At 38.6% G+C, this 14963-nt stretch overlaps 2 protein-coding genes across 2 annotated transcripts; both read left to right on the plus strand.

Moving 5' to 3' along the window:
• Positions 1 to 8585: 8585 nt before the first annotated feature.
• On the plus strand, positions 8586 to 9443 carry LOC145030158 (uncharacterized). Its single transcript, XM_078978567.1, has one exon. The coding sequence runs from the start codon at positions 8586 to 8588 to the stop codon at positions 9441 to 9443; it is 858 nt and encodes a 285-aa protein (XP_078834693.1).
• Positions 9444 to 9894: 451 nt separating this feature from the next.
• Positions 9895 to 14690, plus strand: LOC145030159 (CLP protease regulatory subunit CLPX1, mitochondrial-like). Its single transcript, XM_078978568.1, has 13 exons — positions 9895 to 9969; positions 10287 to 10682; positions 10811 to 10952; positions 11046 to 11129; positions 12109 to 12155; positions 12244 to 12318; positions 12411 to 12489; positions 12577 to 12633; positions 12723 to 13131; positions 13232 to 13618; positions 13839 to 13889; positions 13961 to 14022; positions 14436 to 14690. Exons 1-7 carry the CDS (start codon positions 9895 to 9897, stop codon positions 12480 to 12482), a joined length of 891 nt encoding a protein of 296 aa, XP_078834694.1. The 3' UTR covers positions 12483 to 12489; positions 12577 to 12633; positions 12723 to 13131; positions 13232 to 13618; positions 13839 to 13889; positions 13961 to 14022; positions 14436 to 14690.
• The last annotated feature ends 273 nt before the right edge of the window (positions 14691 to 14963 follow it).

Genomic DNA, 14963 nt, shown 5'->3' on the forward strand with positions numbered 1-14963 from the left:
CAGTATCACAACACCCTCTGACTCCACTAGCTCGTGCTCCACAGAATATCATAGGCGGCTACCCATACTCGTCTCGAATATTCATCACAGACTCTGGAGGCAATCGTCATAACAGATGCCCACCCTTGCGAAGATCCACTCTCCCAAGTAGTCTCCCTGGATGCCCATACTCGAAGGGATCTCAATGGATCCATAGATACCTGATATACCACAAGTCGTCTCAACTCAAGATTCACGAATAACTTCGAAATAAAGATATCAATACCCGGATACCTCGGAACACCCCCACCGAACGTCACGAGATCCTGCCATAACCACCGATCTCCTACCCCAAGCACCATATAGATGCAATAATACATTCCCTCTAAACCCCATAACTAGATCTTCATTTTTCCTAAGTTGCAACTTCGGTGTATTCAATTTCTCAATTGCAATACGAAGAAACGCTAACGCTATGAAATATGCTGATAATTCTCCGAAACCCTTTTTCCCACCGCTCAAAATCCAAACAAGGATACGCATACCGACCCGGGAGTTGGCTGCCCAATCATTCTCTATCTACTTGCCCCAACACTGACCAATACCAGATTCCTGACTAATAAACACCTGTCGTGGAGACATTCATCCTTCTCAAACAAGTACTTCCCGCATTAACTCACTCTGACCCCTTTCCTCGATCACCGACATCTCTGGTCTCATGATTCCTTACTGCATATCTCTATACTCCACTTATAACTGCTCTTGACAAATCTCTGCTTTCTTACATACGGCACCCGGTTCTCCCCCACTTAGGGTTCGAACCATCACCAAATAGCACACAACCAACCCATAACTATTTTCTCCAGCAAAATCGCACCTGCCCCCGGAAAGTGCTACACAACGCCCGATAATCCCCCTTAAGGAAATGAATCGACCTCATATACTCTGAACCTCTGATGAACTCCTTAAGAACTTCTCGTCACGTCTGCCTCTAGTCGTTCCAAATCTCGTACCAATCTAGTACCAAACAACTCAATTGCTCAATAACATCCCTGGCTCATAGACTGAACCATAAAATCACCGTACCCCTCACCTCAACTCATCAACCAACACTCCAACACCGGGATCATCCCAAGAACAGGTACTCACTCCCAAATTCAACACCCCATGGATAGAAAACTCTCTGCACTGCTGAACTCGACTGAACTCCCCACTGATACCATTACAATACCTCCTACTATACCCAAATAGGTGTAGTGTGGTCCTCAAATATCTTAGTCCCAACTGACTATCTGCTCATGATAAATCACTGCCTTGCGGCACACATGCTACCTGATACTCTGGTGGGAAATCATCATCAATGACGACCTGCAGGGTTTACCCCTAAACCCAAAACTAAAACATCATGCTTCTCATATTTTCACACATACATAATCAGGACCTCCCCGATCATAGGAGGTGACATCTCCTTTATCGACTGATCGCTCAACTCAGATCGAAATTCTCCCTTCTCACTGACTCCTTACTAAAATACTCTGAGGGACTCTCGATCTCCCTCTCAAGGGACGCCTCTTCGAACTTACTCATGACCGAATAACCGGAGAACCACAAACAACCTTCACTACGAACCGTGGTACTCATTCCATGACATCTCTTCTCAATATGCCCCGGTGTATGGTACCCTAACCATAACATCACTCCTCCATCCGCTCTGATGTATGGTATCCGGACCATAACATCACTCCTCAATCTGCTCTGATGTATGGTACCCGAACCATAACATCACTCCTCAATCTGCTCCGATGTATGGTACCCGGACCATAACATCTGTAACAGCCCGGAATTTCAAGTATTGTTAAAATTATATTTTTGAGGTGTTTTAAGAGGGGACTCGGCGAGTTGGAGCCAGACTCGCCGAGTAGGATCGCAGACCTGATCGCGGATTCGCGACTGGACTCGACGAGTCCAGATAGGGACTCGGCGAGTCTGCGCTGTTTAGCGAAAACCCTAGCCGTTCAGTTTTGGGACGTATAAAAAGGACTTATAGGCCGTCATTGTTCGTTTTAGCCTTCTGAGAAGAACCCTAAATCGATTGTGTGCATCTAGAGCAAGATTAAAGGCCATTGGTGATTTTGAAGGAGTTGTTGTGCAAGGAAAAGAAGGGCTTGGCTAAAGGAACAGCAAGGGAATCACGTTCTGAGGATTGGGGACAGAGAGAGTACATTATCCAGGTAAGAATTCGAGTATACTCTGCTATGGTGATGTATTTAGAGGATTAGGGTTTATGGAACCCTTTTGTGGATAGATTGAATGTTACCTTAGTCCCCAAACGATTGTAACCCCGTGTTGGGACCCTTGGAGGTCCAGAATGTCCCATATCTGTGCATTTCGGGAATTGGTGAAGGTTTTGGATTGAAATCCTTATGCCTTAGGTCAACACGTGAATTATAAGTCTCGGGGTGTAGCTTGAGCACCTAAATGAAGACCTTACGTAATGGACCAGTAGAGGAAGGCCAGACCTATGAATGGTCGGAGCACTTATGACCTTAGGAAGCAGTTTGAGCGGTTGCATGGCATGGACTCGCCGAGTCAGATGAGCAGACTCGGCGAGTAGCTTGAAGAATAACTGGGACTCGTCGAGCTGTTCCTCAGACTCGGCGAGTGGAGTCGGGGTGGCCCCGCGATTCTTCCAGGAGTAACTCGTCGGGTCAACGAGGATACTCGACGAGTAGAAGGGAAACCTTAGAGGATTGAAGGACGACTAGACTCGCCGAGTTGCCAGAGTACTCGCCGAGTCCGATCGAGTTGACCGTGGACTGTTGACCAGAGTTGACCTATGTGTGATTTCTTAGGGTCAGTTAACTTGGAAGATAAAAGTGTTAATAAGAGATATATGATGTTATAGGGAGTTTGTAGCTCGGCGGATCAAGTACGAGTGATTTCAGGAGTTGCTAACTTTCAGTATCCACGAGGTGAGTCTTCTCACTATACTGTACCCGGAAGGGTTTGACTGTGTGACCGGAAGGTCGGATATGATATGTGATATATGTGTTATATGTGGTAAGTTAATTGTTATGCGTGCTGTGTATGTTTATATGGGCCGGAAGGCAAGGTGTTATGGGCCGGAAGGCAATGTGTTATGGGCCGGAAGGCAATACGTTATGGGCCGGAAGGCGTTGTGTTGTGGACCGGAAGGTCAGGGCCTGGAAAGGCGTATATGCGTAAGTTGTATATTGGGGAACTCACTAAGCTTCGTGCTTACAGTGTTTTGTGTTATGTTGTTTTCAGGTTCTTTCAGTAACACGGGACGGCACCGACTCGATTGTACACACCAGAGAAAGAGTTATATTTTGGAGGATCCTGGTTTTCTATTCAAGTGAAAATGAAACTATGATTTGTAATTCAATTATGAATGAGATTTTAAACAAGTGTTCAATATTAAAATGATAATTTTAAATGAAAATTTTGTCTTGAAACTTACGGTGTTACAACATCACTCCTCAATCTGCTCTGATGTATGGTACCCGAACCATAACATCACTCCTCAATCTGCTCTGATGTATGGTACTCGAACCATAACATCACTCCCCAATCTGCTCTGATGTATGGTATCCGAACCATAACATCACTCCTCAATCTGCTTTGATGTATGGTACCCGAACCATAACATCACTCCTCAATCTGCTCTGATGTATGGTACCCGAACCATAACATCACTCCTCAATCTGCTCTGATGTATGGTACCCGAACCATAACATCACTCCGATGTATGGTATCCGGATCATAACATCACTCCTCAATCTGCTCTGATGTATGGTATCCGGACCATAACATCACTCCTCAATCTGCTCCGATGTATGGTACCCGGACCATAACATCACTCCTCAATCTGCTCCGATGTATGGTACCCGAACCATAACATCACTCCTCAATCTGCTCTGATGTATGGTACTCGAACCATAACATCACTCGTCAATCTGCTTTGATGTATGGTACTCGAACCATAACATCACTCCTCAATCTGCTCTGATGTATGGTACTCGAACCATAACATCACTCCTCAATCCGCTCCTTAGAACCTTCAGAATACTCCCTGTATCAAGTATGGGTCCTCTGCTTTCAGTAGTACGGGCCCATACTACCTGCCACATCTACCCATACTTTCCACAAGGACCATCCCAGAGCTTCTAAGTAACTGCTCGACCTGCCCTTTCACTAATCCCATCGCGCGTGCTTGCTCCCCAGCGAAATTCTCTACTCTGCAAGCGTACTCATCTGGCTAGGGTTACTCCTTAGGCTCTTCCGTTGTCCTCCCCTTCTTTGCTATCAGCTGCTGAAGAGCTCCTAATGATGCCAGCCATCTACCTCCTGAATATCGTCATATTCACTTGGTAGCTGACTCCCATCATCGAGAGTTCCACAAAGCACAAAGCAAGCAGCATTCGAGCATCGAAGAATACATAGGACTCCCTCTCTGTGATAACTCCACCTTCTCGGCTCATCCTCGAAACTACCACCGAACTCTGTAACTCTACCCCTCATGGGTTCTAACTGGATACTCTCACTCATCACATACTCAAAAGTGTTGGATTAGTGTCTAAGTCCATAACTATTTTGGTATGTACTTGACCCGATGGTGCATGGTCCTTTTGGGTTGCCTTCACCAAAGCAACTTGATTGGAGAAATGAATAAAGAGAGAGAGGATAATATGATTTATTAATATGTTATAAGAATAATATATTAAAGGAGAAATCATATTTGTTTAATTAATATTGGTCAATAATTAATTAAGAATTAGTTTTGTGATCAAATGTAATTAATTAAACTAGAGGGGCTGATTTGTAATTATGTGATAGTTACAAAATAAGGTAAGGATTATCTTATTTATATGGTGGACGAATTTAAGGTTGGAAAGCCTTAGAATTCGAGTATGATAAGGATTCAAGGATTATCTTATTGGTTGCTTAATGGATAATCAACTAGATAAGGATAATGACTGAAACTCTATCTCTACACCTATATAAACACCCCTAGGGTCATGAATTCGTGAATCCCTTCCCAAGAGGTCCTAGATACGAATTCTAACCTCTCACCTCTCTCTTTATACCTTCTCCATTTGCTTATGGTGTTTGTGAGCCATTAGAGGAGTGACACTTGTGACTCTAAGCATTCCAAAGTCAATACAAGGAGGAATTGGGATTGTTATTGCTACACAACAATCAAGGTATGATCTTAAACCTAATTACATATTAATATGATTACTTGTATGCTAGAATTAGGGTTTATAGTCTTGGATTCAAAGCATGTACAATAGAGAAACCTAGATCCTAGCATTAGGGTTTGTATGAGCACATAGGATGTCTTATGACCAAAACCCATCAAAAAGCATAACACATATAACAACGAGTCCTAGGTTAAGGCATCACAAATTAGGCCACTCTAGTCCTAACATATGAAATACCTAGCCTGTCTCTAGCATGCAATAATATCTCATAAAGTGCATCATACATATCTCATAACACAAAAAAAAAATAAGGGTATTTTGGGAAATCACCGTTCGGGCTCTGGCTGATTGTACACACTGCTCCTTCTCGCTTTCTCTTTAAACTCTTATTCATTTTTTTTTAGAAAATTATTTCCTTAAAAATTTTCTTACTTCCTCAGTTTGAGTCCAGATTTACCCGAAGGCGCATCCGAATCCCTCAAACCAAGGCTCTGATACCAACTTGTAACACCGTAAATTTCCAGACAAATTTTTCATTTAAAATAATCATTTTATTCTTAGAAACACTTGTTTAAAATCTCATTCATAGTCGATTTATAAAACATGACTCCATTTTCACTTGCATAAAAAACCAGGATCCTCCAAAATATGACTCTTTCTCTGGTGTGTACAATCAAGCCGGTGCCGTCCCGTGATACTGAAAGAAACCTGAAAAAAACATCACACAAAACACTGTAAGCACGAAGCTTAGTGAGTTCCCCAAAATACCACACATAACACATATTAGCCACTCGAGGCTATAACTCTATGGGTCCGTGCACCCAAACTCTGTGAACCCTCGGGTTCTAACTCTGGGAACCTTCCGGTTCCAACTCTATAAACATGCACAGCATAAATCACATAGAAGTAATGCAGTACAACACATCACGTACATATAGCATACAAATACTCTGATCACATAACTCTGGTTACTTACTCAAGGTAAAGTATAGTGAGAAGACTCACCTGACAAACAAAAAGCAGACATCCCCACACTTGAATCTCGAACCCGCCACCGCCTAACACGTAAGGCAAATACTCTCATGAATATAACACTCGAGACTAGGATCAACCCTATCATGGCACCCTCTTAAGGGTAAAGGACTATTTTACCCCTCTCTTGGCCCAAAGGCCACATCGCTGACCAAGCCCTAAAAGTCAACGGTCAACTCTTGGTTCTAGTCAAAGTCCTCCGTCAAAGTCAATCCTCCTGGTTGACCCTGCTCGCCGAGTCAACCCGTCGACTCGTCGAGTCCCCGTGTTCAGAACTTCCCCAATCCGCGACTCAACTCGCCGAGTCACCCCGAGACTCGCCGAGTCCCACAACTCTGAGTCCACTCACACACAACTCACCGAGTCATCCCTTGACTCACCGATTCTCGACTCAACCAGGAAATATTTGGGACTCTTCGACAAGACTCGTCGAGTCCAAGAACAGACTCGTCGAGTCTACGGCTATCTTCAACCTACTCGCCAAGTTGTTCATACAACTCGTCGAGTTCCAGGCCATCTTCATCCAACTCGTTGAGTCCACCCATGTGACTCGTCGAGTACCACTGGTCTGAATCCATTCAGAAGCACTCCAGGCCATGCAATTGATCCAAAACATAGATCTAGCCTCCTACAACCCATCCATCACGTAAAGTGGCAAACTTTACGTGAATCCAAGGAGATCTAAGCCGTTTGCACATAGGGCTAGGATTTGGGACAAGATGGCTCCATCAACCACTCACAAACAGGGACTTTCATGCACTCTAGACCTTCTCCCTTCCAGATCTGAGGTAGCAACCTCAGATCTAACCTCTAAACTCCAATACATCCAAAGATATGATCTCCAACACCCCCAAAATGATGCATCTAAGAAATAGCAACTCAAAAAAACGAGATATTACCTCAAAGGAATGCCCCAACTGAAATGAGACTCGAATCCAAACAAAGCTCCTTGCTCCAAGCCTTCAATCTCCCAAAATTCCTTCACAATTACTTCTCCAAGCTCCAATCCATTCAACAATGGTGCTTCTTCGTGATTTAGGGTTTTCTGGGGCTCAAGGGGTGATAAAGAGGCTGGGAGGGAAACATAATGATCTTTATATAAGGCTCAACCCCGAGAATTAAGGTTTTCTCCACTTAGCGCCTACTCGCCGAGTCCATTACACTGACTCGCCGAGTCACTCTTTCCCAATTTACTCTTTTATCCCTTCAACTCTACTCTTGATATTTCGGGATGTTACAATATATATATATATATATATATATATATATATATATATATATATATATATATATATATATATATGTATATACCATTTGTGTTTGATATATTTGATTTGTTTTTTCACCAGAGCTATGGAGCTCCTCAATAGATTTCAATAAGTCTTGTATACTAAAGTTATGAGCACAAAATATATAGATGTAGATAGTAGTGTTTAAAAGAATTAGTATCAGTAAAACTAATTATTATAACTCACATCTTCTTGACCGTTTTCTTTTCGCGTTGACCGTTTTCTTTTCGCCAAAATGTAAGAACTAGTTATAGGACTCTAGTACGAACTCTTACGTTTATGTGTAAAATAAACTTCAACGAATAAAAAAATACATTTTTTTAAATCGCCTACTTCTTATAACACGTCATCTTCTAAGTTTACGTATTGGATATTTTTATAAGACGTCATCTTCTAAGTTTCTATCTTCTTTGGGCTTTTAATGGGACATTGAAAAACGTTATTGTTCTCCTACTAGTTATAGATGGCACGCATCAAAATACATACGCATCAGGTTCGAAGTTTTTTCCAAAGTGTTGAGTTAATCGGATATTAAATCAAGGGCATTTTAGGAAACTTCCATATTTAAGTTTTATTTTATTGTTTTAGAGTTTGGGTAGGATTCTATTTAAGTTAGTATATATAGTTGTAATAGTTTGTTTTTTTTTAATTGAGTGAGAAACCCACATTTTGGTGAAACCTTTGGAATCAAGTAATTACTTTTTTTGTAGTCATTTTCTTTTTTCCTTGTTGTTCGGCAGCTCTTGCAACACAACACAAGAAAGTTGTATCTTGTTTCTTATCTACACTTGGTATCAAAGCAAAGGTTAAAGAGGGTTGGTTCGAGTAAGGGGTGTAGGCTTCATCCTTTGATCGGAGGCTTGTTCGGGTGGAAGAAACTAACCGGGGAGGTGCGGAATAAACGAACGGAAGAGATCCGTCAAAGCAGGTGACTTTGGATTTGGTTCGTTTTGCAGGTGCAAGAAGACGGTAGAGCGGGGCTGCTTGTTTTCTTGATCGGTGGAATAGATCTCTTCGAACAAGTTTGATCGGAATAGGGTTGAAGCTATAAAAAGGAAGAATGGCAATGAAAGAAGGTTCGATGACATATCAAGTTCCGGTTTTGACTCAAACGAATTATCCGGTGTGGGCGGTCAAAGTCAAGTCGATTATGGATGCACATGGCATATGGGAGACGATCGAACCAAAGGCATTAGGTGAAGCATCAAATCAAAAGAAGTCAAAACAAGCTTTTGCCTTTTTGTTTCAAGCGATACCCGAAGATATGGTGTTGCAAATGGCGAGTTACATTGAACCAAAGAAAGTGTGGGATGGGCTAAAAACACGGTATTTGGGAGTGGATCGGGTGAGAACGGCTCGGCTTGCAACCTTGAAAAGGGAGCTTGAAAGTTTACGCATGAAGGAGGGTGAAATGGTTGATGATTTTGTGACAAAATTATCCGGTTTAGCTTCAAAAACAAGGAGTCTTGGATATGAGCTTGAAGAAGATGATTTGATAAAAAGGTTACTAGATTCGATGCCTAAGTTGTTTCTTCAAATCGTGGCTTTAATAGAGCAATGTTTCGAGTTGGATTCAATGTTATTCGATGAAGCGGTTGGTAAATTGAAGGCGTATGAGGAGCGTATAAGAGGAACCGAGAAAGTGGAGGACACTCAAGGTGGATTGTTGTTGGCTAGTGAGGAAAAATCACATGTTTGTAAGCATTGTGGCAATGGAGGTTCAAATCTGGAAGGTTTTGTACGTGGCCGAGGAAGAGGTCGGGGGTCCGAGAAAAGTCGAGATGGTGAACGTTTCCAACGGAATAAAAGTCACATTAAATGTTACAAATGTGGTGAGCTTGGTCACTATAGCAACAAGTGTCCTAAATGGGAAAAAGAAGAGGCGAGCCTAACCGAAGAGGAATCGGCGTTGTTTTGAACGAGTGGCTCGTATGACAAATCCGATTAAGGGGGTGATTGTTGGGTTAATCGGATATTAAACCAAGGGCATTTTAGGAAAGTTCCATATTTAAGTTTTATTTTATTGTTTTAGAGTTTGGATAGGATTCTATTATACATACTATTAATCCTTAAAAGAATGATGAACAGGAAACTTTTGGGATTTTGATTTTTGCCACAGATTTCTCTGGGTTTTAAACATTTGTCACAAATTTTTTTTTAATGTTACACTTACCTCCCTCTCTTCCACCGCCTTGGCTCATCTTTATCTTTATGTTTCCATCACCATCCTCACCAATGAGATGCAAAAAACTCTTCTCCAACCTTCTTCTATCCTTTCACTTACTGTAATCGATTGGGAGTTTCTTTCATCCAGTTGATGCGTTCGACAAGCAAAAACGCATACCGGCGCTGGTGATGGTGGTGGTGCGATGGCGGTTGTTCATCTTCGCACCAATCCTCAGCCTCCTTCCAGCTTTCTTCACCCAAAATTCAATTTGTACAGGGTTGGTTTCATCAAAATTCGATCCCTCACCCCAGCCCGATTCTAGACCTTAAGTCGAACATCAGGATTAGGGTTTTTTGTTTTGTTGGATTATGGGTCAATCTTCATACAAAATTTGATATTTGGTGCGTGATTTAACACATCCGTTGTTTCATCTGCTCATAATTGCAAATAGAAGGCACTAAAGAACAATAATGGTGAAAAGAAGAAGATAATCAACCATGAGCTTACGTTCAACGTTATGTCCATTAGAATTGGCGTGAACTTCCCAGAGATATGTGTTCTTATTCTCCATCCCCGTCTCGGTTTCTTTTCTAGGTATCTTGTGTACTGCTTCTTTTTAAGATAGACCCGCTTCTTCAAGGGAGCTTTATTGAAATTGGAAGGATTAGAGCCGGGAAGGAGGGAGATGTGGGAACTATTGCTAATGCTAATGCTAATGCTGCTAATGATGGTGAAAAAAATAGCAAAGTAGGCATTAAAATGTGGGAAAAGTTAAGGTCTTACGGTGGTGGGGATACAGTAGATGGTCCGACGGTAGATGTTGGTGGTGTGGCAGTGGAAGAGCAAGAGAAGCGTGGAGAGTGTGGTGGCGATGGACAGGGTAACAATGGGTGGTCGGGTAGATCAAAGTTTGGGATAGAGTTGCCAACACCAAAGGAGATATGCAGAGGCCTTAATGAGTTTGTAATTGGGCAAGAACAGGCTAAAAAGGTACGTGTTTTACTAATTATTATGGGGCGTCAGTTTGTAACGTTCACAGTAGAGTTGTATCAATTGAAATGATTTATCTTTTTGATTTCTGTATTTGTAACGTTTATGCAATATGGACAATCTGACAGGTCCTTTCAGTTGCTGTTTATAACCACCACAAGAGAATTTATCATGCATCTATGCATACAAATCAAGAAACTAAAAACCAAGATGTGGATCATGTTGAGTTAGATAAGAGCAATGTTTTGTTAATGGGTCCAACTAGCTCAGGTTTTCACTTATTTCTTGATTCTCTTTTTTGTTTATCGTATTCAAAATTCTTTTGTTTTGATTGTTATATCATGAATTTGACTGAAAGGATAGGGAAGACATTACTTGCAAAGACCTTAGCTCGAGTAGTGAATGTTCCTTTTGTTATTGCTGATGCTACTACTTTGACACAGGCAGGTTTGATATAAGTTGTACCTTACATCAGATACAAAATTCATGCATGCATGCATGCATGTATGTATGTATGTATGTATGTATGTATGTATGTATGTATGTATGTATGTATGTATGTATGTATGTATGTATGTATGTATGTATGTATGTATGTATGTATGTATGTATGTATGTATGTATGTATGTATGTATGTATGTATGTATGTATGTATGTATGTATGTATGTATGTATGTATGTATGTATGTATGTATGTATGTATGTATGTATGTATGTATGTATGTATGTATGTATGTATGTATGTATGTATGTATGTATGTATGTATGTATGTATGTATGTATGTATGTATGTATGTATGTATGTATGTATGTATGTATGTATGTATGTATGTATGTATGTATGTATGTATGTATGTATGTATGTATGTATGTATGTATGTATGTATGTATGTATGTATGTATGTATGTATGTATGTATGTATGTATGTATGTATGTATGTATGTATGTATGTATGTATGTATGTATGTATGTATGTATGTATGTATGTATGTATGTATGTATGTATGTATGTATGTATGTATGTATGTATGTATGTATGTATGTATGTATGTATGTATGTATGTATGTATGTATGTATGTATGTATGTATGTATGTATGTATGTATGTATGTATGTATGTATGTATGTATGTATGTATGTATGTATGTATGTATGTATGTATGTATGTATGTATGTATGTATGTATGTATGTATGTATGTATGTATGTATGTATGTATGTATGTATGTATGTATGTATGTATGTATGTATGTATGTATGTATGTATGTATGTATGTATGTATGTATGTATGTATGTATGTATGTATGTATGTATGTATGTATGTATGTATGTATGTATGTATGTATGTATGTATGTATGTATGTATGTATGTATGTATGTATGTATCAGTTTCTTGATAATTCATTACCCTCTTATGTAGGCAGGTTATGTTGGAGAAGATGTGGAATCAATATTGTATAAGCTTCTTGTGGTAAGTTATAAATATATAGTTTTGGTCAACATTGACTTTATGCATATACGTGTTGATCATTTGGTGTATTTTGGTTGACTGGATTCAGGCTGCTGACTTCAATGTGGAAGTAGCTCAACAAGGAATTGTGTACATAGATGAAGTTGATAAGATACCTAAAAAGGTCTTGTGTTGTTTGCATTCATGGAAGAAAACTTAGATTTATATATATTTTTTTTATATGTTTTTGGTTAAAATTTATAAATATGTATGCAGGCTGAAAGTTTAAATAGTGGCAAAGATGTATCTGGTGAAAGGGTTCAACAAGCATTGCTCAAAAAGCTTTGAAGGAACTGTGAGTTGTATTGATTCATATGTACATTCTTGATTATTTATTATTTAAAGTTGTAAAGTTTATAAAATTTGATTGTTTATTTTTCAGATTGTTAATGTTCTTGATAATCGAGCTCGAAAGTAGCCTCAGGGTGATGGCATTCAGGTCTTTTATTTGCCTTAATGGCTAATGTCTAATTTACCCTTTTCTTTAAAATACTGATTAGGAATTCATGTTGATTGGAATATTTGCAGGTGGATACTAAAGATATCCTTTTTATATGTGGTGGGGCCTTTGTTGATTTGGAGAAAACCATTTCTGAGAGATTCAGATAGGGAAGATTGTGCGTGAAAGCTGGCATGGACTAATCGGGTCTTATAGGAACATAGGTGCAAATTGAAGCAATTGTTGTTGGTAGGGGAAAGAAATGGTTGGGATTTGAGAAGGTTTGTGGGGTTTTACACATTATTATCATGTTTCTCTGTCAAATTGTCTAAATCTTTCAATAAATGTTTAGTATCTCATTTTTATCATTAATGGGTTTCCGATATCTTGATGTTGAAAACTAGAATAGACATCGATTGGAAAATAAAACAGATAGATGGTTCTTATGTTACCAATCAATATGGATTTCGTATCCTTCATGACCGTAGTAGTAAAGAGGTATGTCGTATATAGACCATATGAGTTTTTTTCCTTTCATAAAAATTTAGAAATTTCTGAATGAATCCTAATTGACTTTGCTTTTTTTTTTCCTTTTCAGATGAGTGAACCTACATTTGGATTTGGATATACTTTGAATTTTATTGTGTATTATCTTCTTTTCTTCCACATTTACTGCAGGTTTTAAGTGTTCTATAACATTTTAATTTTATAAAATGAAGAGATGAAGGGTTGTAATTGATGACTGATTGTGAATTTTTTTGTGTACATGATCAGGAATTGGCACTCAGAAAAGGAATTCTTTCTTCATTTCTATCTTTTATTGAGAATCAGTTTTGATTGATTAAAAATGGTTGGTACTTATAGAGTGGTAAAATGTTAAAAAAAATTTAGTTAATTTCTTCTTTTGTGGAATTGTGTCAATTTTTTTTGTTAGGATCGGGAGCATGGGAAGTTGTTTAGCCTAAAATAACAAATTGATCATAAGGTAATATTTTTTGAGTCTTTAACTTAATTAAATAGCAACAAACATTAGTCCACTTGAATTCAAGAATCCGGCTTTTCTGAGGACAAATTCGTCTTTGTAGCAAGAAATTATATAAAGATTGAATATTTTGTCCCTTTTTAAATAAAACCAACATTCCCTTTTTTGTTTTGATAATCTTTTACATTTTTTTAAATCTGAACACCTTTCTTTCTTCATTCAGATCAATTTCACCCAGCAAGAACGGCATGCTCTTGAAGTCCCTCTTATAGTGGTATTTAGTATGATTAAATTTTTATTAAGAGTTTCATACGTATGACCTAAACTCATTTTCTATCTCCTTAGAGGTGGGGCACTCAATTGGGGCATTTATGTCATTGGAAGTAAATAAAAGAATTCCTGAAAAGGTAATTACAAGAAATAGCAATTTACTTTCTTTATTTATTTCGAAAATAGAGATATATAATCAATAATGATTGGTTCTAATGCAATAGGTTGCTTATTTTATTTCCCTCTTATCCATTTTTAGCAGTGGATGCTGAGTCACAACAACAATCAATTAAAAAGAAAATTTCAAATTTAAAAAAAAAATAAAAAATAAAAAATAAAAAATAAAAAAAAACTTTGGTTTTTAGAGATTAATCTTTCATTCTTTGTCAAATAATATAATATTAAGGATCTTTTTTGTACGATGGAAATCAAGGAAGAGTATCACAAAGGAATGGAATAGATAATTACATTCCATCATCATGTTTATGTTTGTTTGTGATGTGTCTTATCACATATCGTAAATATGTTTGTGTTTGAATCTGATTGTTAGGTTAGAGGAGAGCTGTCAGTTCACAGATGTAAACCAGCACTGGAGTTGGTTGAGTTTTCTGAGCGAATTTCTGAGGAAGAAGTGTCTTCAAATTTAGCTGATGTTGTCTCGCAAATGGCTCAAGATGTGACTGACTCATAAATTTAGTATCTTCAATATTAGAATCTTGTATCATGTATTTAGGTTTCTTGAGTTAAGGGCAATCCAAAAACTTGCTTCTTTTGTTTTGAAAGACAAGCCAGACTTCATGTTTATGGGCCACATACACAACTATTCAATATTTTGATATGTTTTCTAACTTTTTATAAGTTAATTGTTTGTTTATAACAAATATTATGAACTGATTACATTGGTGGTAAACTGGTACCAAGTAAAGAATTAATTACTTTCTAATAAAACCAGTTATTTTAAAGATTAACCTTTCATATATACCATTCTCATGTCAAACCAGAAAATGTAAAGCTTATTTCCAGACTCTCCATCTTGCCTTCTCTGCTGAAAGGTTTTTGTCATTTTCCCAATTATGTT

The sequence above is a fragment of the Lactuca saligna genome, chromosome 2, assembly GCF_052625555.1.
Source record: "Lactuca saligna cultivar CGN05327 chromosome 2, ASM5262555v1, whole genome shotgun sequence".
Classification (NCBI taxonomy): Eukaryota; Viridiplantae; Streptophyta; class Magnoliopsida; order Asterales; family Asteraceae; genus Lactuca; species Lactuca saligna.